The following is a 27,505-nucleotide window of genomic DNA, read 5'->3' as shown; positions in this document are numbered from 1 at the left end:
CAATGATGGATTTCTTTTAGAAATGGGTATTTTTAGTTTTTGTTGTTGTTTTTGGTATTTTTGTTAATTTTCATATATGTGTTTCAGATACATTCTTCTGGTAGCTGGAGAGCTCTTAGAAGTTCGTCATTACTTTCTACTTACTGAGCCTTTAAATTAATTCAAACGTCATGATTACTGGTCAAAGATGCCCATGTGAGATTATTTAAATATTAAGAGATATTTATTTCAGCTGTAAACCACAGTACTTCATTACTGCCCATAGCTTTATATTCTTTTCTTCCCACAAGAAATGAAGATCACTTTTTTCCAGCCTTGCAAATCATTTGCCAACTACAGTTTAATTCTACATCCATTTAATTCTACACTCCATTCCACATTGACTATGGATTTGCCATAGTTTTGCCACAATGAATAATGTTATTTGCTTTATTATTTTTGGATAAAGTTTTGAGAAATGTCCTATAGCTGTGACTTAAAAATAGTTTCACTTTTTACACCAAGGTAGTAGCAATTTTAGTGCCATCCATCCAACATTTTCCCATCTACCCAGGTAACAATCCACAAGTTTCTCTCTGAAACTACAAATACATAGCTGATTTACACATAGCTGTACATTTACAGTCTCAGTTCTAGGATAATATCAATAAACTGAGTGCTTCTAGGGTTAATACCTTTATTTTTATGTATCAAGTTTGCTGCATTTAATTATAGACTTTAGCATATGAGATAATTGAATCAGAGTGATGTGGAGGTTTTTAAGAGTGAGTGTGTGAAAATCTTTTTAACTATCTCTGTCCCAGAAACTGATTCACAAGCAAATTAGTCTATGTTCTGCTTGATTTAGAAGCTGCTTCTTTTGAAGCTTTCTTTTGGAGCTTCAGATAATATGGGGAATTGAAATGTAAGATATTTGACTGTTTATTTGTGAATCAACTGCATGTTTGGTGTTGTGTCCCTGGAACTTTTTCTTTTAATATGGCAATAAATGATTGAAGCAACTGGGATCGTATCTACCTTAGGATTCGCACTTGAATTTCTTTTATGCTACAATACTTTCAAAACATCCCAAATTCCACTAAACCACAACCTTTAGTAAAGTACAATTTCTAAGATTTTTTTTAAAGATCTGGCTGGTTGATGCACCCAAAATCTTGTATATTTAAATGATAGCATAGCTGGGTGATATCACCATTATTAATATGGCTTGGCTCATGACATGATCCCAGGAAGTTCAGTTTTGCTTCAAGGCTGTATTTATCCACACTGCAAGTAAAAATCCTCAGTTGTAACCAGCAGTGAAGTTATTCTCAGCATAGGCATCCTACAGACTTTATTATTATGTTTCTGGGACTGTTTTTGGTCTGCAAATTTGAATTTTCACACATGGAACTGGCTAAGTAAACACATCTAGTCAAGCAATCTCTTAGGTGCTGTTATGCACCCAGAATATCTTGTTTCCCCATTCCTTTCCTCCCACGCATATCATTGCAATGAGACACAGGAGGAAAACAGAAAGTCAGCAATAATTATTGTAGTCCAATGCAACAGTTAAGCAAAGGAGCTCTAGGCATATTCACTGCCTTGCAAGTGGCTGATCCCTCATTGAAATTGATTAACTCAGCAAAAAACCCCAACCAAACCACAAAACCCTAAGCATGAGGCTACAATGTAAATTCAGGGATAAATATGTTTTAATCCCAAAGATGAAATTCTCTAGCAGCAGAAACTGGAACAGAAAGTTTCTGTCTGGAACAGAGTGGATGTAACTATTCAGGGCAAGGGAGGTGTCTAAACATATCACCCTGACTCAACAGAGTTTTGTTTCTTAAGTGGTTTCTACCAGTGTTTAAATAACTCTATCCTCACCTTTGCATTATAAAAGCCAACAGAGGAAATGTAATTGTAGGAATGGTATAAATTCACCCTTTAAGTGAGCCCTTGATACCAGAACACTTCCCCTCAGCTCTGCACTGGTAGAACTTTCAGTATAAATAATGACACATTATTTATATACGGTGTATAAAATGAAGAAGTTAGTTTAGAGCCACAAAAGCCAGTGTTTTTAAGAAATCAGCCCAAACTACTTCACTACCTTGTCATAGCAACATGCTTCTAATTTTTCCATTTCTGTCCCCTTCCCTGGTCTTAATTGACTTCTAACAGAGCAATTTCAGTTTACGGTAAGAAAGCAATCTTAAATATCAATTAAATAATTATTTCCAGTTTACTAGTAGACTAGAAATTCTAGTAGTACAGCCTATTCTATACTACTAGCACTGTAGAATAGAAATGTACCATTTTCAGTATAGAGAGTACATACCTGAGACATTTCTCATTATACCATCTAACTTTGTATCTGCCCCAGTATTTTTGTATGGTTATTTCAAACAATAAAAATTCATGCATGTAATCAGTTAGAACCAGATGGAAATCCATAATTTCTCTTGGAGGAAGTTCCTTTATTTTTGATTTTGTTACTTCTTTAAAAATCATTTTGTCATTTGCCACTATTCAAATCACTTCTATGTGACATTCACGCCATGTTTGCATCAGTTGAGGTACGAAATAGCAGCATTACAGATCTTGTCAGAAGTTAAACGTTAAGATGCAAATACTCATGGTTTTAATTTGCATTGCTTCAAGCCTGACAGGCACCTGCCTGCTCCATACAGCCCTAGAAAGAATTATTTTTCTGCCACTTACCTTAGGAGAAAGCCCCTGGTTAATCTCTTAGAGCACTGCAGAAGGAGCATGCAGAACTGCTTGTTGTTATTTCTCAGAGACCTCTCTTTGAGAGTCCTAGGACATATTTTTTTTCCTTTTTTTTCTTTTCCCCAAGAGCCCAAGCATAGACGTGGTACACTGAACGGACTTCTCAGTTCTATGTAGCTGGATGCCAAGATCACTCTGTCTAAACTATTCATGCACAGTTTAAAAATCATCAGATGATAGGATGGATGATAGGATGGTGCCTCTAGCCAAAATTATCATGCAATTATTGTAGTCAGTGGCATCTAATAAAGCCATTCCCCCAAGGCTTAATCTGTACAGCAGCAGTTTGTGAAGTGTCTATGCCTTGTTTTAGTCAGTTCTTTGAACTTTACACCTCCACCCAGCTCCCAAATGGAGTTTTATTTTGTAAAATGGCTAAATAGGCAGCCTTTACAGTACAATAGAGTCTTACATTTTCTTTACATTCCATTAGTTTAGCTTTGGATCAATGCTCGAGGATCGATCGGTCATGTCCGATTTCATACCCTGCTGCCTGGTGAGTTAATTTAGGATGTGTTAGACTGAGCCTTTGAAAATGGAGGCCACAGGAACTAAGACTCGAGTCTTAAGTTAGAAACACAGGCATTCAGCACAGTAACCCCTCATCCTCTGGGTTGAATAGCTGCCCTCACGCCCAGAACTGATATCTTCACAACTGGTGTCTGTGAGAGACAAGGTTTAAAAAAGGAAGGCAAGTTGTCAAAATGGTATTTTGTGAGAAATTGGAGCCACCAGAACTTAGCTGATGATACTAAGACCTTCTACTGCCTACTCCTGCCCATGCCCTGGCCTACATTTTATGGAAATACAAAATACTCATTTTTTCCTCTCGTTATGGAACTTCTGGCCCTTTTCTTCTGTTTTATAAGGCACATGTATGATTTCTATTTCAGATTCTTCTCCCTGAAGATACTCCTACAAACCAGTGGCCAGTTCTCAAATGACAGTAGCCTCACCTCTTCTTTGGAATGATCTCTGATTTATGCACCATTGCATCCTTCTCTCTCACACAAGCTGTACATGTCTCCCTGAAAGTCCTGTTTAAATGTGCCTTCAGAGCCCTGCCCTGCAGCAGCTGAGGTGGCTGCAGCACCTCTCCTCGAGCCTCAGCTTAACACAGCAGATGTATGGTTTATGCACACATTACAAACAAATGCCTTACAGGCAGTAGGAATACAATTTTCACCCCTGAGATGTGCATTAATATTCATCCAAACCTCCCAGACCTCCCCATGCTTTTCTCATCCATATACTCTCACATACCTGTCATTGCCATTTTATTTTCATGTCTCTTCTTTCCAAATCTGGTCACCAAGTCCCTGAAGCTCTTTGCTGCTTCAGCTCAGAGCATTGACTCAGGCCTGGTGCTGCCTCATCAGATGCTCTTGACCTGACATCTCCAGCAGCTTCCACAGTGCCCAGGTGTTTCTCAGGAGCATCCTCTTCATCTCTGCTGGCTGTGAAAGCTTGAGAAAAGAGCAAGAGCTGCAGCACCTATGATGTGTCCATCCTGTCAGAGTTGTTCACTGCAGAAGCAGCTCATTCTGGGCCCAGCACATGTCTGTCCCATCCCACCTGTCCCTTGGCAGGTCCAGAACCACAGGCTGCCTACTTCACTCTGCCCTCAGGGCAACCTGGTTTAAGGTTTTGGTGTTCTCAGGGGACAGGGCAGGTGACAGTGGGCTGTTAAGGGACAATTTTTTGCATTTCTGCTGTAGCAGCAGAATAATTAATGTTGTAAAAGGACTGCCCCTACAAGCTTGTTAATGGTCCATATAATTAATTGTGCATGAAAGGGAAGCAGGGTGAGGGCACAGAGATGGTGGTGTTTGCATAAGGAGAGAAGCAAGGATCTGTGGTGCCTCAGGACACTCCCTTGCTATAAGCTCCTGCCACAGACAGAACCAGCTTGATTCACAGTGGGAACTGACAGCAGGCTGTGTGTGGATTGGTGGGAGGGAATATATCCTGCAGATCAGAGATGGGACCTTGGCCAGTGGTGACTGAAATAGGCAACTGTGAGAAGCAGCACAGTGGGAACCAGCACATCTTCACGCCTGAGCTTCCCTGACCAGGAGAGACCTCCCTGCTGGGAAGCAGAGACCCAAGGAAGATAGTGCTGGGGCAGGAGCAGATCACAGCCAGGGAGGGGGAAAGGTCTGGTCCTGGTGGTTATTCACTAAATCCCAGTATCCAAATCCAGTATGGGGCATTTCCTCTGCCTCGTGTGTGAGAGCAGGATTCTGCACCTGGGATGGGGTGACCCTGGATGTAGGTGCAGACTGGGGCATGAGAGGCTGGAAACAGAGCCACAGAAAGGGTCCTGGTCCTTGGCAAGCTGAACATGAGCCAGCAGTGCCCTGGCAGCCAGGAGGGCCAACCCTGTCCTGGGGGCATCAGGCACAGCATGGCCAGCTGGGCAAGGGAGGGCATTGTCCTGCTCTGCTCTGCACTGGGGCAGCCTCACCTCGAGTGCTGGGGGCAGCTTTGGGTGCCACAGTGTGAGAAAGACATTCAGCTATAGGAGAGAGCATCCAAAGGAGGTCAACAGTGATGGTGAAGGGCCTTGAGGGGAAGCTGGCTGAGGTGACTTGGTCTGTTCAGCCTGGAGGAGACCCATTGCAATCTACAACTTTGTGAGGGGAAGAGGAGGGGCAGATGCTGATCTCTTCTCTGTGGTGCCCAGTGATAGGATGCAAGGAAATGGCCTGAAGTTGTGTCAGAGAAGGTTTAGGTTTGGATATTAGAAAAAGATTCTTTGTTCAGAAGGTGGCTGAGCACTGGAACAGCCTCCCCAGAGAAGTGGTCACAGCCACCAAGCCTGAGAGAGTTCAAGAAGCATTTGGACAACACTCTCAGGCAGATGGTGGCATTCTTGGGGCTGTCCTGTGCAGGGCCAGGAGCTGGATCCCTGTAGGTTTCTTCCAACTCACAATAATTTTTGATTCTAAATCAGAAGTGCCAGCTAGTACAAAATAAGTTCTTCTAGTATTAGATCCAAATACACTTTTTATAGCATTGCAGGTTTTGACATTCTTGTCAGGGACTCACACATTTGAAAAACAGAAAAATATATATGTGGGAACTAATAGTAATCTTCTTATAAGACAGACAGCGGCATTTCCTTGTACTAATACTTCACATTTCTGACATCACAACAAAACTAACAGTACAAGGTCAAAACTACTTCAAAGTGCCCGTGCTTTCTGCTGTCTCACCAAACCTATCAGAAATTGGATGTGAACAGTGAGCTGGACAACAGGCTGCAGCCAAAGCAGTTCAGGTATGGGCATAACAAAATGCAAAGATGAGACTACAGAATTTCAGCTTTAGCCTAAACCACAAACTGGTACAGTGTACTCTCAGTGTCTAGAAATACCTTGGCTTATTAAAAAAGTCACTTCACTTGAACTTCTTTCCATTTTACTAGACAAACATTGCTGTTACTGCTGGTACTAACTCGCTCCTTCTGGAGCAAGTTACCTTTCACAGGAACCAAACAGCTACCCCTGAAACTTTATCCATCTTTCCTAGCAAAGCCAATTCTGCTCCTGAAATGCCTCAACTGATTTCATAGATTCTTCTAAGAAACCCTTAAAACTGCTCCTCAGCATGCTTTATTACTGCTGCTTCCCTTCATGAAGACAAATTGCTAAAGATTATTCTGCATCTGATTTTAGAGTGCACACAATGAGAGGAAAGCCTTAATGGGAATAGCTATGTGTTGCTGGATTGACATCTCAGAGAAGTGTCCTGAGTTAAGACAACTGTTGTATGTACACCTTTAGCTGCCAACAGACTTTGCCTAAGAGAGAATCCCTCAAAATTCAATGCCCCATGATTTCACTATCATGCACATCTCCACTCTCTTGATTTAAACTCTGGAAAATTTTTGAATAGTCACAACCATTAAACAGAATCCTGTAAAAATATGTGTGTTGGATGGAAGTAGACCTATCCTTCAGTAGCAAGTTGGATGGAGTAGACCTCTTGAAGGGCCACCAGCTACAGTCTTCCAGTGAAAGGTCCTGGGACACAAAATGGTCTTTCTCCTTTGTAATATTCCACTCAACAATAACCCCATGTTTCCAGAAAAACAACTGAAGTTGTAGGTCCTGTTTCATAAGTGGCTTAAGGGTTTTATGTGGTTTGTGAAACTCTCCAATTTCCAGTCACATTCACTAAGAAGCAGGATGTACTCAGAGCAGTAATTAGAGCAGAGCAGCAGCTGACAACTTCCATGTTTATTGGCCAGAACATCAACATAGCTACTCACTTATACAAACTAAGAGAAGTAAATTTTAATGCTCTTCACAGCATGTGTAGCTGTCAAGCCATTAACCAACAGTTCTAGAAAATATTTTGATTTACCTGAGGTTTCACAAAGTAGACTGTAGAATTACATACAGTACATTTGGCATATATGTATCAAAATTCTTGTTGGAGAAATAAATTAGAAACAATGTTACAAAACCACTCCAAGCCAACCTTTATTCAACAAGAACGTGTGAGTTTTAGAATTTTATTTTTTGTATTGCTCTTACAGTAAGCAAACTATTCAGTTTATACAAAATAAACCTGTAGTTTTATATACTTTAAAAAATCATCTTTGGCTAAACAAAGCTCTTTCTATTTTTATACATATATTTATATATATACAAACATCAGATATTTTACATGACCACCTAGGAACCTGTACACATAGATACAATAGAGAGAACATTAACCAAGTTTCACACTTTACAAAAAAGGAATCCAAGTCAGATTCAAAACCATCAAACTCTGCCCCCATCACCTATACAGATATGAAAGTAAGTAAACACACATAAGGAATAAACAACTTTGTAATAAAATACTGCCTGCCTTTTTTGATGCAGAGAGGAAGCACTTAAGTAGAGAGAAGTGACTTCCCTCAGTGCCTTCAGTACTGTGCACATGTTGATCTATAAGGATATGGTTAAAAGAACACTCTTAGGAGAGTCTGATTTTTCCACACACATGAACAGTTCTCTGCAAACTGACTATTCTGAAAACAGTTTCAGTTAGATTTAAATCTCCAACAAATTAACAATTGTCACAAACATTTGTTAAGAACAAGCATGGGCTGGTGCACTGATCCCCCACTGAAATTACCAGGCACTGACTGACAGCAAAGCACGGAAGGTGAGATTTGATCATTGAAAGCAATGTTCAGAAACAAGCACAGAAGATGGAAGACTGCCAGAACTGACATCATCACCCACTCAAGTTGTTCCTTGTAACAGTTTGCAGAGCACTGCCTGAAACAAGGACAATGCACTGTTTGGCAGCAGGACAATCCATTCCATAGGCCACATGTACCATACTCCAAAGGGGTCAGTGACAACATCACTGACAAATTGTCTGATGGTTTATTAGAAAGAGAAGTCTGTCCCATTAGCTGGAGAGGGAACAAAAAACATGCTGACACTGAAGAAATGGTTACTGGACTCTGAAAAAAGAGCCAATTCAATCCAAGTTGAAAGGCAATGCACTTAGGTGAGGGCTATTAAATGAAATCTAACTGCACTCAGCAGATGCTCTGACTGAATAAAGACTACAGCAATTCCAATCCTCTGCAGAAAATAAAACCTCAAAAATTAATGAATTCCTTAAACAAAACCCCCTGCAACTTCCAGGAATGTTTCTCAGAGAGAAGAAAAAACAAAACTTTTTTAGAAATTTGGGATAAACAGCAGTGTGTACGAGATGTGTGCGTAAATATATATACACACACACACACACACTTTAGGTATGTCCTAGTAAAACTGGAAACAGTTGTAACAGATTTTTTTTAAATAGAACATAATGAATTTCTAATGCACTAAACAATGTGTAAAGATAGATGCAATTGCTGTCAAAACATGCCAAGTTGACAAGCTTTTGAAAATTGCCTGTTTTTATGGAAAAGTTCTGCTTCTGGTTATTAACTACGAAGTCACATTTTGTGTAACTGTAAAGGTCTGTTTCTAAATTTTTAAAAGAAAATAAATAATTTTTAAAAGAAAATCACTCCTCGATATTTAATTTTTTTAACAAAACAGAATGTTTATTATGTTGAAGACCTAAACAAAGTACCTTTTCCAGATGTCATTTGGAACAGAAAAACACAATGGCCTTTGCAGAGGAGCGTTCATGTAAAGTAACATTTACGCCACCCTGCACATTGACTGCTCTGGAAACAGATTCTGTTAGACCTACACCTTTAGTAAGTAAACAATTGTCACAAATGGTTGTTAAGAACAAGCTGCAAGATCCACCTCTTCCTGAGCAACAGAATTCAATTACTAGATAAGCAACTTTTGGAATCATTGCTATCATTGCCCTGCCTTATTTTAAAAGAAAATGACCTCACTTCTTAAAATATGTTCCACAGTAACCAAGATGACCTACCTGTCAGTTCCCAGGATTATCTACCAACTGGATTCCAAAGCACTCTTACTTTTTAAGATCACAGTTCAACATCAGCACACGCAGAACTTCCAACAAGTGAAGCAAGAGCCATCACTCCCACTCTTGCCCCTGTCTCCACCCACAGAACACCTTTAACTAATAGGAGATAATCCCCTTGAAATGATACTGCCCCATGTGCAGTGTCAAAGCCCTTTCTTTCCTTGCCACCTGGTTTGTGAAGTTCCCTCTGTGTTACTCTGTTAAAGGAGTTCAGAGGAAACTCAGACAAGTAAATACTAACAGTGCACTGGATTTACCAGACTCAGTATTCTGACTCAGATACCTCCCCATAACCCCACCATATGAATGCAGTGGCTCCAGTCCATCCCTGCAGGTAACACCTGAGCCCTGTAACCATGAATAAACTTGGTTTGAGTCTACTTGCACTTGGATTTCTTGAAGAGCTTCATTAACTGCTTGAATCTTTCTGAAACCTGAGAGGACAAAAAAAGAAAGACATATCATTAAGGTCCCTGACTTCCATATCTACCAAGACAGATTGATCTGACATCAAGTTTTTTTTAAGACCATCACTATTTACTTCAAAGAAATTTTAGTAGGAGAATTTCAGGAGCACCATTAACAAATTAACTGGATCTAGGAAGTCTTCCTATACCTTTCACATTTGAAATAGCTTCCAGGTTAATCAAAGACAGCTAGAGCCAACACAGGTTTCCCTACAAGAAGGAGGAAAAAATGAAGGCTTCAAAGCCAATTAGCCTTGATTTGACACAAGTAACCGTGAGTAAGATGCAAATGTAAAGACAAAATCTTATTTTGTGCTCCACAAAAAGCACCATTTATTGACTATTTCTTACCCTCTCATACAATTGTTGCTTCAGGTATTTTTTGCTCATCATGGAATGATCTGCCTGACAGGGATTTTACAAAACTGGTCTGTAGATCAGAGTAAAAGGCCTTTTTGCTGAACATGGCTACAGCTGAAGCAGTAATCTCATTCAGCTCTAAGCTACTACTCTTTATTGCTATATACATATTGCTATAGCATACTGATGATCCACCAAACTGGGAAGAGAGGCATAAATGCACAGGTAACATTATTTTATCTAACCAGCCACCCCAACAGCTTCTAAACTCCACAAAAACTCTACAACCATACAACACAATATCCTAAAATCCAGATCCCAATCATCCAGGATTTCCTAATGGAGTCAAGTGTCTTTCTCCCTTTCTAGATTTGCAGGATACATATTAAGAGAGCAATTCAATTCAAGTATAAAGTTAGATGCAAACCTCTGGAAATATTATACATTAATTTGGTATCTGCGTCCTTTGAAACTTTTACATTAAAAGGTGAAAGGAAAATGAGAAAAGCCTTCATTAAAAATGTCCTTTCTGCACAATCATACTTTTTCTCAGCTCTAAATTGAATCTTTTTTCTAATTTATTAAAGGTGTCCAAAGGCTTCAGGCCTCTCAAAATTGCCTTTCTTTATCTAAGTGCTGACCCAACAACAGAACAATCCTGTTGTTCCTGGATTATGAGTGGAGCAGTTCCAGTGTACCAACCAAACAGGTACTTAGGAATCCCCATAATACCCCTATGTGCATTTTTAAGAAGTAACAACTGGCAGAATCTAAGATTTTTTTTTTCAGGAATCTCCCAGAAAAGACATGAGGAAAAGAAAACTACAGATTTGCAGAAGATCTCTAAAGATTTTTGTTAAACTGTAATTGTAAATGTAGGAATACTGCTGATAGTGTATACAAGAATGACCATCACCTACCTGATTTGGGCTTTTGTTCAGCCTAGTGGCCAAGGAAAGAAAGGTTTTGCTTGATGGTCCTTTTCTCTGACATTCCAGTAAAATTTCTCGGTCATCATTTCTACAGCAAAAATGCATTTTTGAAACATTAATACATATAGTTGTGTACACATACACAAACAAAATAATACATACAGGTGTATATATAAAATTCAGAGTATTTCCAAACTACAGAACATGAGTTCAAACAGCAGCAACAAATTTGTGGAGGATCCTTTCTTCTACCAGCACAGAGTAACAGAGTCAGTAAGAACAAGTGGTAGAGGAGATTACATTCCCCTACTAGGGAGGGCAGGATTGTTAGAATGGAGCTAGCCCCAAACCAAAGCCAAAGAGTTTTAAGCTTCTAAACCAGGTATTTAAACTTGAATTGAAAGGAATTTAGACTCAACAGAGGTCAGCATTCCAGCCTCAGTTTGCATGGCTGAACAGAAGCTTTCACCTAAGGCCTACTGATGTGTGACTTGTCTAAGTGGCTATTTACCCAAACATACTCAGAGCACATCTACTGCTCACATGAGAATAAAAAACCCAGGAGTCTATTCTGAAGTGTGTCATCAATTTCCTGTTTGTCTCATCAATGATTTTAAGCAAAATGTATAGACAGCAATTTTATTTGGCTGAAACCTATCATACTTCAACAAATTCTATTTATTTTCTTCAATTCCAAAGAAAAATGTAATGACTAGTTATTTAAATAAATGTCTTTCTAAAAAAAAAGATAAACAAAAGTTCAAAGATAAACAAAACCTGCAAAACTGAAAACCTGGTAATATTCATACAGAAATTGTAAGTCTCTTTCTGCCTTGTTGATTTGCACATTAAAAAAATCACACTAGCTTTTGCTGTCTTTTTTTTTTGTGAAGGAATCGGTTTTCTTTTAAAATGCTACCTAGAAACTTACTACATTTGAACTATAGTTTAGAAAAGTCTATCCTGAAAATTCTAGAAGCCCCTTTATAAAGTGTTGATTGTGTCAAGTCATAGCAAGAACAGCAAAACCTGCCAACTATAGTTTCTTAAAAACAAGAATACACCACAATAATTTTGCACGTATTATTGACACATTATAGCCATCTCATTTGTCACCCACACCCTGCAAATCAGAATATATTGAGTTGAATGGTTGACTGGTACATTTCCACAGATTGAGCAGCTCAGACCCAAACCCAGAAAACTGCTCGCTCTCATGCCTTCCCTCAGAGGGGAAAATCTTTAGCTGTTCCTCACCAGTCACCAATGCCTCACAGGAACATCAAGAAACTTCATCCCCTACCAAGCCTGGCTGAAATTTTTGGACAGAAAAAATAAACCAGGCAGGGGAAATAATAAGAACATAGAGTGGATTACAGTAGGTCTTGTTACCTCAGCACATAAGCTTTCAAAACAAAAACCAAAAGGACTCCTTGCTTTAGGAGATGTGGATAAGAGATGGACATCAATCTCCCACAGCAATCCTTCATTGATAAAAGGAGCTCCCTTTCCCCGTTTTAGAGAAGGGTGTAGAGCTACCAAATAACTTTGATCATTAGCTAAATAACCTTTTCTTCCCTCTTTTCAGTGTTTCACATAGTTTTAAAAAAACCCTAAAGTAATCAAGCAGATCAAATCAGAAATTACCTTGTCCAGGAAACTACTACTTCCCCCTTCTTTTTAATGATGTTTTTGGCATAGAGGCTAGGTGATGATGGAGATGAAGCCAAGGGAGAAGAGTCTTTATTCTGCTGGTCATTCTTCTTACTGGAACATTGCTTGGGTGATGAATTTTTATCTTCAGTCCTGACATTACCTTCATCACTCCCCTCACCTGCTGATTCAGTTCCTTTTCGTTGCCTTTTGGAATTGGAATTCTCTTTGATAGTCTCTTTTTTCCTCTTCTTATTAGTTTTATCATCTATACTTATCTGACACCCTCCACTAGTCTTTGAACTGGGTTTTGTTCCAAGATCACATTCACCTGTTACAGTCTCATTAGAAAGCTCTTCTGTTAGGTCTGCAGATGCATCAAAGCACTCTTCCAGTTCTTCCTTTTTATCACTGTCTTCTGAGTTTCCTGTTGAAGTTTCCCGAGTCCCGTTATCTGCTCTGGATTCCACTGTATGACATGAAATTCCAGCAACAATACCATCTGTTATGCATGACTTCATACTGCATCCAGCAGGAAAAGAATCTTGAGATCTAACATGCATTTCATTTATGTTTTCAGATACTTGCAATTTCTGTGCCTCAGATTGCTCAGAACCTTTTTCTGGGCTTTCCGTGTCATGGCTCTCTTTGTCTGAAGATTTTCTACAGGTTACAAGCAAGCCAGTAGTTTCTTCCTTGCCAAGACTACTGTGTGACTCCTTCAGAGGCTGAGCTAAGGAAGGATTCTGGTCTTGTTCAGTGCTGACATGAGGCAAGTGATCCATCTTAACCAGATCTGGTTTGACAGATTCTTTCACGGTGGCACTCTGGCTGTCCTTTTCTTTTCCCCCAGTTCTCATTTCTCCTTTTCCAGTCTTGGCTGAGGATGCCTGTGCCTCCTTCACTGGAGCCATCTGCTCAGAGGCTGGTGAGGCAGATGGCACTGCCCGCCGGATCTTGACAATAAAATGATCATTGGATTTCTCCATGATCACTGCCTGCATCGGGAGGCTGGGGCGACACTGGAAACCGGGAGCAACAGGCCGACTTGTCCACGATGAGGAACAACTTGATTTACTGCTTGAGTTATCAGACTCTAAAGCCAAATGAATGTCTTGTTCAGTGGCATCCTCCTCTCCAAGAAGTGCATCTTCGCTATAATGTGCACTAACAACACCCTCTGGAGCTGAGCTGGAATTATTCTCAGGTTTTAGGAAGCTGAGGTGAGCATCTGATTTCAAAGGCGATGGAATGGTTAAGGAAACAGCCAAATCTTCAAGGAGGATAGAAGAAATACATGATTTATTCTTCTGTAAATTGCATTCATCCTCTTTGCATGAAGCTGAGTTTGTGGAAACCTCAAACATACAGCTCTCATCCAGCACATCTGGATCAACAGGCATCTGAGGCCTAGATGCCAATGAGGGAGCTCTTACAGGTGAAACAATAGTCCAACTAATATCCTCATCCAGTTTACAATCCATGCATGCCTCCTTTGCAGTGATGTCTTGCTCCAATTCAGCAGTATTATCCCTGTATTTATGACTGTCTAAAAACTGTTTTTCCGGAGTCCTGAATTCACAGTCATTTCTGTTGATATTGCCACCATTTTTTTCCAAGAGATCAGAACCTTGTAATAAGCTTTTGAAAATTTCACCCATTTGAGCATCACTTACTAGATTAAATGTAAGACTGGATGCTTGTTGTTCTGTGAGAAGCTCGTAACTGAGATCAGACTTGTTAGCATCTCTGGGCAGCTGGAGACCTTCCTTCTCACATTTAACACCCTTCAGTGGAGTAAGAGTGTTTTGTAAATTATTCTCTTTAGAGAGGTGAACTTTTGTTTGGGAATTTCTTGTGTTATCAATGGAATTAAGACATTTTGTAAGGGCAGTTTTTGGTGCACCTGGCTTATTTTTCTCATGGTGACAGTTAGATTGTTCATAATCCACAGATTGTTTTGAAATATATTCTTCAGGCTTTTGAGAACCTTCTTTCGGGGACTTTTTTCTAGATCTCTCCACATCATTTTTATGACTAATCTTGTGGTTTTGCTTTCCGGCTCTTTCAAACTTCCCTTCCTCGCTCTCATTTTCCACATCACATAGCTTTATTATAATCCTCCTTATCTTTTCAAATAGGTAATCAAGCTGTTCATCTACAAATTTCCACAACTGTTTTTTCATATCTGATACTTGCTGGTCAAAAAGACGGTCCACTATTGCATTCTTTTTCACTTGTTTAAGTTTCGACTCTATAATATCACAGATATTCAGTTTTAATGTATCACCTAATGCACACATCTTGGAAAAGTTCAAGTATCTTATTAATGCTGTAAAATTTATGATCCCAGATTCTATAATTCTGTGAAAATGCTGAACTGGGAAGTGTACTTTGAACTTCATATAACTTTTCCTCATCTGTTTTCGTATAGCTCTGAGCATCTGCATGATTTCTTGTATATTTGAAGGTTCAACAATAACATGAACTATTTTTTCAAGACAAGCAATGCTCACAGTTTTGTTTTTCTTCATATTCTTTGAAGATCTGAAGGTCTGATTTTTATGCCTCTCTCTGTTCTTTTGTGTGCTTACTTGCACAGAAACAAATTTTCCATTGTCTTCATTGCAGTGCACAGTCTTGCTATTTTGATTCTGTGGGCTGCTGGTCAAATTTCGTGTCTCAGAAGAAGCTTTTGGTCTTGACTTTTTTGTATTTTCAGAGCCTCTCTCTGGTTTAGATCTTTCTTTATCTTCATCACTACTTATGATTTCACCTTCTTCTATTTCATCTGAAGAGATACTCAGCCGAGACTCCATCTCTAAGTGTTCATCAGACATGCTCACTGGCTTTTGATTTTCTTTGTTAACTTCCTTTGACAAGTTCTTTGAGGGACAGATGACAACAGTACTTTCAGGCATTAAATCTATAAAAAGAAAACAGCTTGCTAATCAATCACCACAAAGAACGAAATCTTAAACAGATATTTTCAGAAAAACAAGATTCTCTTCTGTAGACTGATTGTTCAGAACTGTTTGAACTCATGAAGCCTGAGCTATAATGAGTTTGGGTGGTTTGCTTCAGCAGCTGCCAGTTTAATATATTTCTTTGAGCTTTAAAGGGCAAATGAAACTTTATTTTGAGCAAATTTTGAGCTTTAAGGGGCCTCAACGTTTCACCAAACACATGTGAACTATCTCACAAACACATCAATTGGAAAGACAAAAACATAGCAGTTTTCATCAGTTCCAAATTTCTTTCCATTTACTTTAACAAGTTTTCTGATTACTGTACCAGCTAAATTATAACTCTCACATCATTATGAACTAATATTTCTATTAGTTGGCTTTTCTTTTAACAATTTCAAAACTAAAACAAATTGAGAATAAATGACCCAGTAATGAAACCTTGAAACCTAAAGAGATCTGTGTAAAACTAGCCACAATTAAGAAATGCATATATATATTTTTTTAGTAAGTTAATACAAAACTCTTATTTCAAGCAGTCTTCTGTCAATAGTGACCAACTCCAATTTTAGAGCACTAATATTTAAATGGCTAGAGAATCCTGGCTCCAACATTAAATGCTGCCACCACTAACAAAAAGGACCACTGGGACATACACAGCTTAAGAAAACACAATTTGTATTTTTCAGAAAGCAGTTAGAAGTAGTTTCTACTTTCCATGAGAGGATCTTTCAAGTTTTACGTAGAAAACAAGTTAGAATATACACATACAAATACCTTTGTTGTAAGTCTTCACAAGGCCTTTACAGGGACTCTCCATCTTCAGTGCTCTAGCCAAGGGACGTATTGGACTGTTCAGTGGGCTGATTGCCTTTGGAATATACCTCAAGTGATTGAGATCAATGCTCAGTATTGAGCTGTCATCATCAACAGAAACTGGGTTAGTTAATACTCTCTCTTTAGTTACAGGGCACATCTCACCACTGAGAGAAGATGCTGTTGCAGTACTGTTATCAGCTAGGTCTGGCCCCAGATCACAAGTATTCTGGTCAACTAGTGGTTCATCCTTATCACTTATCCTAGTTCTGTCCAGTGAATGATATGCACTCGTATTAACTTCACAGATACTCTTTACCTCAATGGGATAGTCAACATTTTCTGCAGCCAGGTGATCATCATCCCTAACTACTTCCATTAAAGAGTCTGGTTTTGTTTCACTGCTATCATCTGCAACATCAGAGGACTCCAGGTCACCAGAACTTCTGGGTTCTGAGTCATCTAAGACAACACTTTGAGAGCCACTTTGATCTGCAGAGCTTTCTGTGTCAGCAGCCAGCCATATTTTATCTTCCTCTTTCTTCTCTGCTGCTGACTCTAGAAGGTCTCCCATACTTGCACTTGCAGGTTCAGGTCCTGTCACTTCTGCTGCTGGTACATAATCATCCTGCATCTCACCCTCTGTCACAGGCAGCTCTTCACACTCAGCCACACTCCCTGTCACCTCCAGGGGCAAACATTCAGGGTGGTTCAGACCTGTCATTGCTGCTGTTTTTACTGAGGCTTCCAATTCAGCTGGATCACAAGCCTCTGCTGCTTCTGAAGGCATTTCAGACTCCATCTCATCAGGAACCAGCACCTTTGCTGCTTCTGGCAAGGCTTGGGGCTGTATCTGACCCCCTTCTTCTTCTGGTAAGGTTTCTGAGCTTGGTTCATCAGCTGTGACTGCAGGCAATGCTTCAGCCTGTGCCAGATCTGCTGCTGCTTTCAAGGCTCCATTTCCAGAACTGACAGCAACAGGCAGTGCTGGTTCCATGCTGCTCTGAGTGTCCAGAACTTGTAGTGCTGAATGACTCTGCCCTGTGGGACCACAGTCTACAGGGTGGGCAGAATCTAAGAGCTCTGCTTGCAGTGTGAGCTCTGTACCTCCCTCATCAGTGGCCTTTTGGGAAGGTGTTTTAAGTCCATCCATTGCAGAGAGACATTGCTTCTTATTAGGAGAAAGAGTTAAATTTAGCTTTTCCATAAAGCTAAGTTTTAAGTCTTTGCTTTTTTGCCCAGTGTGATTACCTTTACTTTTGGGTACCTTATCATCTTTTAAGGTGCCTGCTACTCTGGATGTTTCTTCCAGCTTAGAGGATTTGTTTCTCTCACTTTTTGTACCATGGGTACCTTTTTTGGAGTCTTTCACAGATTGGTGAGAAAATTCTTTTGCAACTTTTTTTTCACTTCTAAAATGTCTATTTTCATCCTGATCCTCTCTTTCCCTTTTCCTTTTTTCCTCAGTTCTGTGTCTTTCTGATTTGGAATGTGCTGTTTCCCATTCATGTCTACCGCTGCTTTCCTTCGAGCGTGCATATTTATGCTCTCTGCTGCTGGAATTAGAAGGTGAAGTCCTTCCTTCTCGAGAGCTATGATCATCTGTCCCCCTGTCTCTCTTGCAGTCAGTGTGCTTTACTTTTCTAGACTCTTCTGCACGACATTTATGTGATTCATGAAGACTCTTTGAATGCTCATTCTTGGAGTGTGGACTGCTTCCCCTGCTAGGCCTCCTTGCTTGTTCTTGCAGCTTCTCATTCGGTTTATTTTTTTGGCCAGCATGCTTTTCACCTTTATCATGTGTTTTAATGTCCTTTTTTAAAACATTTTGTGATCTCTCATCAGCATACAATTCACCTCTTGTTTGAAATCTGTCTTTACCAGCTGTCTGCTTCTCCCAGGAAGAAACGCCCCTTTCTACTCTTCTCTCCACACATGGACTGCATTTGAGTTTCATGCTCTGACTTTTTTGTTGCAATTCATTTTTACTAGCCTTCTCTGAGAGGGTTTTCAGCTTCTGTTGAGGATCCAAATTCCCCTCCTCACTGTCTCCATCATTTCCAGCGCTCTGGTGTACTTCTCTTTTGTATTTGCTGCCATTTCCCCTGCTGTGCTGTTCATTACTTTTGGTTTCTTTTCTTTCCTTTCTGTTCTCCTTGGTGGAGGTATGGTCATAGCTCAGTGCACACGTGTGAGTACCATCACTGCAGAGCTCTTCAGGGGGGTACCTTGGCAAAAGTGGCGTGTTCCTTTTCTCAGAGGCACACTTCCCACTGTCTGTGTTGTGAGATGAGTAACTGTGGTATGCATCTTTTGAACAGTCATTCTTCATTCTGTGCTCCATCTTCATACTGTCACCAAAATCAGAAGGTCTGAATTTGGAATCTTTTGTTTTAGTTGCTCCTGGAAGGTATGTTCTGGTGAAAACGCTTCGATGGTTGGGAAATTCTGACAGCCTGTTTATAAAACAAAAGAAGTTATCTTATTTTTAAATTTATTTAAACATAACTAAAGCTGAACTGCAATGAATCCATGTTTCTGTAAAAATTGTTAACACTTTCAATTTCAAGCTGAAAAAAAAGGGGTGATTTAAAAAAAATTTAATTATTTCCATCAGCACAAAAGAATGTAATTTATATACATATTTTCCAAAAGAAATTAATCTAAAGAAAAATCAATATTTATGAAAAAAATACTGTATTGAGTCTAGTTAACAATCTCAGTAATTCAAATTAGTATTTCATTGTCCAGCAACAAAAGGAAAAAAAAAAAGTTGTTCTTTACAGCATTAGTGATTTATAATAACAATCATTTATAAGCCATCAATAAGCAAATAAACTACATTTGGGAGTTTTTGCAAGCTCCAGAAAACAAGTACACATTATAGATAGATAACCAAGATAACCATAGATAACCAAGCCTCATCAAGGCCACATGCTACTGCTGAGAAGTCATCATATTAAAAAATAACTTAAAAAATCAAATTAAGAAGGGTATACATGTGTGATTAATGTAATTGTACCCAAGCTGTGTTTTTTTTCGTTTTGTGGTTTTATAGTTGAGGGGTTTTTTTTGAGGTAAACACTAACAATTCCTTGAGAGATACTAACTTTGAAATAATCTTTACACATAGATGTATTGCTTAAGAAAAGCTAATTTACTATAAACCATGCAGCAGACAAGGCATGTTTCTAAGATCTCAAGGTGCCAATTTCCCCACAATTTTCCATGGTGGATGCTTCCAAAATATCTAGATCAAATACCTTGTTCACAAACTTTCACCACCATCAGATGATACTGAAATGGAGCTTTTAAAGTATATAAAGTGGTCAAATATTCAAAACAAAAAAGTGTTTTTCAAAGAATTTAATTTAAAATTCACTGCACTCAAAGGTGTGAAAATGAAAGCTGTTGTGTGAAAGCTGATGAGCTGAAAGAATTACACACATCAATACCTCTTGATCTCCATCAGACTGTGCCTGGTAATTCTCTGTATTTAGCAAAGAAACCTGCATAGTTTATATGCAAATAGCCTTCAGCACAGGAACCTCAGAGGAATCTTCTTTACAACATGTTTTGGGGCAGGAAAATATCAAATGGTCAAACCAAAACACAAACAAACCAATGATGTGTGACCCAAGTGCAAGGAGGTAACCTTCTGACAAGCTGGCATCCTGAATCCCAAATCCCTGCTCTGGCTTTACATGGTTCAGAAACCTTATTGTCAGCTACTCTCCCATCCACACTTCACTGTTTCAACTCCTTCCAGTAACATTAGTGGTACACAGAAATAACCAGGAATTCTCCAGTTGTTATCCCTCACCACTGGAGACAGGATTTCATACCTTGCCAGGAAAACATGATATAATTTATTTCTTCTCAGTTGTTGTCTGAGAAGTTCCATGGAATTCATGTCTGAGGCCATAAAACAGACACAATTCAGCTTCAAAACTAGTAAGATATTGCTTTCAAACATCTAAGATGGTTAGATAACCCACAAGGAATAGAGGGTTACAAACAAACAAAAATTCATGCAAATGGTCACCACATGGACTCCTTTTCTTAAGTAGAAACCCAAGACCTCATCAGGCAAAGGAGAGCTGTATTTCCTCTGATTGTACTGGTTCTAAACGACACAATAATTTACTAATTTTTTCATTAATTTTTTCTTAAAATGCACACAAAAATTTCTAACAAGTATATAAACATGATCAGACCACAAGCATGTTTTCAGTTCTACTGTCTATTTGTACCTTTGATGCAGATGACTAATTTCTTCATCCTTACGGTTAATTTCCACTCTTGCTGTTTTGATAAGGGCTGAAATATTCTTTTTGAGAGCCTGGTTTTCATTCTGTAGAATGATATTCTATTTTAAATATATATAAAAGAGACAGTAAGAGAGGGAGAGGGAGAGAAAAAAACAAGAATTAGTTTGGATATCCAACCATGTAATGAAATACAGTGCGAGACAACCACTAGAAAAGTGTCCCCAGGCTGGCAAAGTAACAGTAAAACAGATATAAACTCTTTCAAAGAAATCAGAATTATTGAGATTCAAAAAGTTTGGGTTTTTTTGTTTTGGTAACATTATTCACATTTATGCTTCTCTTTGTGGTAATTACTTCAAACATTTCAAGCATACAATTTAGTAAAACTGAAATATGCCATAAAACAAGTGAGCTAAAAAATGATAATCCACTTCTTTGCTTCATTCTTTACTCATTTATTTCTTTCTTGGTCATTGGATCAAATGAGAGATGTAACTGTCAAACACTTACAGAGAAAGAGGGTAACTGTATTTCTTCTAAGATATCAAAATCAACCTTGGGCGCTTTATCATTCTAACATTTCTAGGTATGATATTCTAGAACCCTGCCAACCCTAGAAATAGTCCCTTCTCTTGATAATTGTCCTCAGCAAAGCCTGCTCAGAAAGGCAGACAAGTTTTGCAGAAAAGTGTCACAGGGCAGCAGCTGCTTACCACTGCAGACTTAGAACCTTTGGGAGCTATGTGCAATATGCAGTAGAGCACACTGCAGAATTGCCCCAAATAATCCTCTCTACAGAATGGCCCAGCAAGGGAACACCAGCTGCAGCTGAAGAGCAGTTCAGACTTATCAGAATGGCTCTATGCTCAAAGCAACACAGACATCTGCTTCCAGCTCTGATGACAGCTCAGGTGCCTTTACAGCCCCGCCCCTAGAGCATTAAAAAAACAAGAGTACTGGATACCTTTCTGATAACTATTCATTTGACACATTTACTTTCTAATCAGGAAGACAGAAGATAGCTTTTAACCAAATAAAGTCCTACTGCACACAACATTGTGAAACATTAATTTACCCAGTGATCTTGTCAGTAGGCTATCCCCACCAACCATCCTAGGCAAAACAAGTTCCTAACATCCACAGGGATGCTTTACAAACCATCCATGCAATGGATCAAGTCTGGAAAGCATATGAAATTCTTTCTCAAAGCAATATTCAATTTACTTTGCATGATCTTGACAATATTTCCCTTTGAACTACAATACCTGTGCCTGTATTTCTTTGAATTTCTTCATCAACTCTTTAATTTGCTGCTGACATTTTCCATATTCTGCCTGCAACTGTCAAAGAGAGAAGAATTCAGAGCACAGAAATGGACTTAATTTTACAGAAGAGTTACTTCTCTAGATCTATACTTACTTAACACATTAATGTATATTACAAACCTCTGTTTTTCCCCCAAAGGAAGATATGAAAGCCATATTGAAACAAAAGGCTCCAATATGCTCCAATTGGCATGCAGGTCTCTAAAACAACACAAACACTCAGCTAAGAGGAAATCTACATGTGCATGCCTCACATTAATAGGTTAAGAATAACAGGAAGCCATATTATTGTGAAATAAAGTCACAACTACCAAGGAGCAGGAGTCCTGAGAGCCAAATGGATGGGGACTCTCTTGACAGATCTCATGTAAGATAAAACAGGTAAGGAAAAACACAACAAAAAGTTACTACAACAAACTTGGGCTGCAAAAATAGCAAAGAACACGATCCTGCTGAGATCACAAAGTTAAGTAAAATAAATTTGGCATATGAGCTCTTCTTTAGAGGTAGATAGTGACAAGGTTTTCACAGGAGAATGGCCAACTTCCACTCAAACACACAGTCGACAACTTTCAAACTTGCAAAGTAGTATTTTCATCACTCAGCCGAGTTCTGGAGGGTTCACTCCTACTTATTCTGTAACATTTGTTAATGCCTGTCCCTTTCATGCCATTTGAATGTGTCTTACAGGCCAGGATTGGTGATGCTACTTAAATGAGTGTTGTCTTGATTTGCTAGAAGCAGTTACCTACTGCATGGCCACCTTCAGTCTCAAGGACAGAATTTAACAACACATAAAATAGATCACAGATTTATCTGCTTTACTCTGGTAAAACTTGTTAGGAGAAATGTCAACATTTTAGCTTTGTATCAGATGTCTGACCAGATCCTTGACTACAGGGAAATCCCAATGCATTTTCCCATAACACAGTTGATAAATGAACTGCATGCAAAGGATGAGAAATAGGAACAGTTCATGTCACAGAGTGACATTCACTTGAACTTGTTCTAAGAGTTTATTAGCACACTCTTGTTTTTACTTATTTAAAAAGAGCCTATTTTTCCTACAGTGTGAGCATCTGACAACATTTTCTGTACTTCTCACACAAGGAAATTAGGAACAAACCCCCCAAAACACCAGAAGGTTTTTTTTCCATATTAATACATACCTCATCATAGGATGCTTTCTTTGCAGTCCCTTCTTCAATTAATATCTCATCAAATAAATTTAAGCTGCTTCTAGATGGTGTAGTATTTGGAGCAAAATTGTCTATATAAAGAAAAGCAATTACATGAGGAAAAAGGTATTTTTCTAACTATGTTGCATTGTGTACACAGTTCTATACTGTCTGTGCATTTTGGTTTTACTTCTTGTACTTACAAGGTAACAACACACAAAATAATTATTACATGCTCACATCATACCACGTTGCAATAAGGTACAGAGATATCTTGAAATAGCCATCTGTAAGTGAAATGAAAGTGAAACAAAAAAACCCCCAAACAATCAAAACCAACTGACAAGCCAACACCCAAATTATTTAATTATAGTGTTTTTTCCTCAAATCAGCCTGGGTGCCCTGTTCCAAATACACTTCACTGACAGGACCTGGCTTATGACAGCCCTGAAATACAGATGCATTTGCAGACAAATAAATGAAGTCAGCTATCAAAGCTGTGCTTCCATCCTGTGGACAATACCATAATGCAAAAAGTATTATTAATACAATGGAAGACCATGTATAAATAACATCTTATCTGTACAGAGCAAAGATCTCACCAGCCCTCTCTGCAAATTTAAAAAACCATGGTCACTCAAAACTAGACTATTTAAAATGTTTCTACAGCATTGCTCTCTCTCCTTGCACCTTTAATGTTTATGAAACAATGCAACTCCATATAAGAAATATGAACTTAAGAAATACAAAATGCAAAATGAGAAGATATATAGATGCTTTATGTCTGTAGGATATAGTACAGTTCTTCATAAAAACTCAATGGTCTTACAGCAGTAAGGAGAGAAATAATTGCTTAAATACTAGAAACAGCATTTCACTAAAGTGCTCTAAGACTCACAAAAAAGAACATGTGCTGAATCCATTTAATTCTCACATTCAAAGAAGTTAAAAGAGGAAATTAATTTACATTAACATGTTGTAGGCACACAGTTTGTGGTAATTGGGAGTGGGGCTGTGGCTGAGCCTCATCCCCCATGAGCTACAGCTGTGAGCAGCAGGTGAGCAGCACTGACAGCAATGAGCCATGGAGTGCCCAGGGGCACTGACCAACACCAAAGGGAACAGAGGGCACTCAGGTGCAATGCATCAGCATGAGGGGTATAAAAGGTTGGGCTAAGGAACAGGAAGGGTAGATGCCTGAAGCCTTCTGCAATTGTATGGTGATACTTTGTGTATTCTGGCTGTCTGAACTTCAGCATGTGCTGCAACAGCATGTCAAATTATCTGGACAGTAACAAAAGGTTTAAAGGATATCCTGAATTTACTGTATCACACTGAAAGTATGTTTTGGATCTCTCACAGGATTTAGTGATCAGTGACTGCTGGATCTGATCCTGCAGCTTACAAAAACACAAAATAAAGGTGTTTTTTCCAAGGTAAAATGTCTTACTATCAAGGCACAGATAAAATAGCTAAGGTTTTCTGCATCCCTTTACATGCTCAAGTATCTTCAAATAGCCAATATCAGGAAAACTGTCTTTCATTCATTCAGCTAACAGATTTAAGAATTCTCTGCTGCATTTATACAGCCTAATATATATCCTGAATTTAAACAAGTTGCTTGCTGAAGCATAGGTTGCACCAGCTAAATGTAAACTTAAAACTAGATATTGTTTTACTTGAAATCATCTTAAGAAGCAGAGACTGTGTAATGTGCCAAGCTGAGCAGTGAGACACAATTAACCTACCAGAAACGGACAAACTGCTGTCCAAGCCATCATAAATATCCACGGAGCTCTCATCTCCTTCCCTGAAGGGGGAAGCTTCAGCTAAAGCAATAGGAAAAAAAAAAAAGCCAAAGTACTCATTTAGTAAACTGCAAACTCTACCTTTCCCATAAAGTAAGCACAGCAGTGATCCTATACCAAAAGAAAATAGTAGAGGTTATAGTACAGATCAGTAAAAGGGGAATTTTATCCAGGAAACTACTGCTACTGTGGAGAAAAGATCAGTCACCAGGGAGCAAATTTGTAAGATCAGTTTGTAAATACTACAAGAACTGTGCATAAAACCAACTATATGGCAAATAGCTTTTAAAATGACAAATTAAGTAAAACTGATCTAACTTTGAAACGGTTTTCTAGAATACACTAAATACCAAACTTATACAACCCAAAAACAAAAATAAAAGATTTGGTATGATAAAACCACTACTGTTAAAGAAAAGATTTCTTGCTAAAGAGAAAGTACTGTAGCAGTCTATATCATAATACCACCAATTTGCTTTAGTATTGCCATCTACTAACACACTAACTGATTCTGTAAATGTATTTTAATCTAAATCATCTTAGTCTCTCTTCATGTCTTTTTGCAGTGCCTCTTATCACTCTCATGTCCTCTGTGTGAACCTCTCAATTTCTGCAACAAATATTATTTCTATAAAGAAAAGCATCAATATCCATAGTCCTTCTGAGGCTGGGAATCTCCCAAATATGTGTTAAATCAACCAAGCTGGATTTGGAAATAAAGAGTACCCTGATTATGGGTACTGTGGCAGTTACTGTGATTACCGTGGGTAAAGGCAATGGTGAACCTTACCCATACTGATGGGTACTGGGGCAGTTGGGAGCACATTGGCTCTTACAAACAGAAAACAAAGGAGCAGTGCCCCATACTGTTTATTAAGATACAGCTGAAGGTTAAATTATACACTGTGAAAGACAGGAGGGAGACCAGTTCCAGACCCCTTCAAAACATTCCAGAAATCCAAAGTACAAAGGTATGGTTTCACATACAAACTTACTAACGGGATAGGGCTTGCATGATATTGTGCCACAATTATTTAATTACATTTGAAGCTCATCGGTATTTGTCACAACTTCAGATTTTTTTTCTAAGTTATTTCTGGACCTATTTACTTGCATAAGACTGCTTTCATTAATTCCCCAGGAGCCAGAAAGTAATCTAACACTTCTTACCACTGTAGCGGATATCGTACAGTCCCAGTCCATCCTCATCCGCTGCCATGATACAAACTCCCTATGGCTTCCCCATCTACGAGTAAAACATCAGAGCACAGGGAACCAATTAATTGACAATTTCAGAACAGCAACCTAAAGCAGCATCACCTTGAAGTACATAAATTACACCTGAGCTACATGTGGCCCTTGTTCTTCAATGAAATCCAGCACTAGAGTAGGAAAACTCTTGGATCAAGGTAACAAAATCATCTTTCAAAAACACGTAAAAAATATCTGTTATTTGAATGAGCATCCTAAAGATGTTTAACTATCACTTATTGATCCGACAAAGAAATTTTGATATGAAAATCAGCACTGCATTAAATGAACAGGTTATCCGAACGTGCAGCTTACCCAGTTAAAATAATCTGAATTTGATAATTCTGATTTCTTCCCTACTGATCATTTAAATGCAAATTCCCGCTGTCTGATACCACCAGTCAGACCAGCACCGGGCTGGGGGGCTGATAGGGGGGAAGGTACATGGAACCCAGCAGCGCCGAGCAGCCCCCGGGCCGTTCAGAGGCAGCCGCTCTTCCCCTCGCCCTCCCTGCACACGCGGGAAGGAAGGGGCTCCCGCCCGCCCCAGTTCCTCCCGCGGCGGAAGAGCTCGGGACCTCTCGGAGGTCAGGCAGGAGCACCCCCGGTCGCGGCTCCCGCGGGGCGGGCAGGCTGTGCCGAGGGGCGCTGTGCCCGGGGGGTGCGGTGCGCGCAGGGCCGGCAGCGCTCGCCGGCTGCCGCCACCGCGGTGCCGCAGGCCGGGCGCGGGGGGCGAGGCCAGCGCCGCGCCAGCCAACGGCCGCAGCTGCACGGCTCATCCGCCGCCGTGACGTCAGCAAACCCCGCCCCCAGCCCCGAGCAGTTGGCGCCAAAGTGAGGCGCGCGGGGCGACCACGCCCCACCCCCTCGGCCGTGGCCCCGCCCCCTCGCCCCTTCCCAGCCGCGGGCCCCATCCCGGCCCGGCCCCGAGCGCGGGAAATCGCGCGCTGCTCCCGGCGGACGAGCCGGGAGCCTCCCGCCTGCTCCGGCCCAGAGCTCACGGCAATCAGTAGTCACACAGGCCTGGGCCGCGGCCGCTGGAGGCTGCCCGGGGCTGTGCCGCACGGCACACACGAGCTTACCTGGTGTCGTTCCGCGCTGCTACGGCGGAGCTCCCGGGAAGCCCAAGGTTTAATCCCGGCGGCTGCTGCTGTCGGCGCTCCCGCTGCCAAACCCCTGCAGGGACATCGTTACCGCCCGACAGCCGCGCTCGGCCTCCGCGAGCGGCTGCC

At 39.9% G+C, this 27,505-nt stretch overlaps 1 protein-coding gene across 1 annotated transcript; it reads right to left on the bottom strand.

Annotated features, from left to right (window-relative positions):
* Positions 1-6,999: 6,999 nt before the first annotated feature.
* Positions 7,000-27,432, bottom strand: CASP8AP2 (caspase 8 associated protein 2). Its single transcript, XM_066547483.1, has 10 exons — positions 27,356-27,432; positions 26,193-26,268; positions 24,963-25,043; positions 23,206-23,306; positions 21,977-22,051; positions 20,694-20,809; positions 16,402-18,896; positions 12,653-15,584; positions 10,994-11,093; positions 7,000-9,680 (listed from the first exon to the last, which is right to left on the bottom strand). Exons 2-10 carry the CDS (start codon positions 26,239-26,241, stop codon positions 9,624-9,626), a joined length of 6,006 nt encoding a protein of 2,001 aa, XP_066403580.1. The 5' UTR covers positions 26,242-26,268; positions 27,356-27,432; the 3' UTR covers positions 7,000-9,623.
* Positions 27,433-27,505: the final 73 nt, after the last annotated feature.

Source organism: Molothrus aeneus, chromosome 3, assembly GCF_037042795.1.
Source record: "Molothrus aeneus isolate 106 chromosome 3, BPBGC_Maene_1.0, whole genome shotgun sequence".
NCBI classification, from domain to species: domain Eukaryota; kingdom Metazoa; phylum Chordata; class Aves; order Passeriformes; family Icteridae; genus Molothrus; species Molothrus aeneus.
Note: the sequence above shows the minus strand (reverse complement) of the source record. Positions and strands in the feature narration are given on the sequence as shown.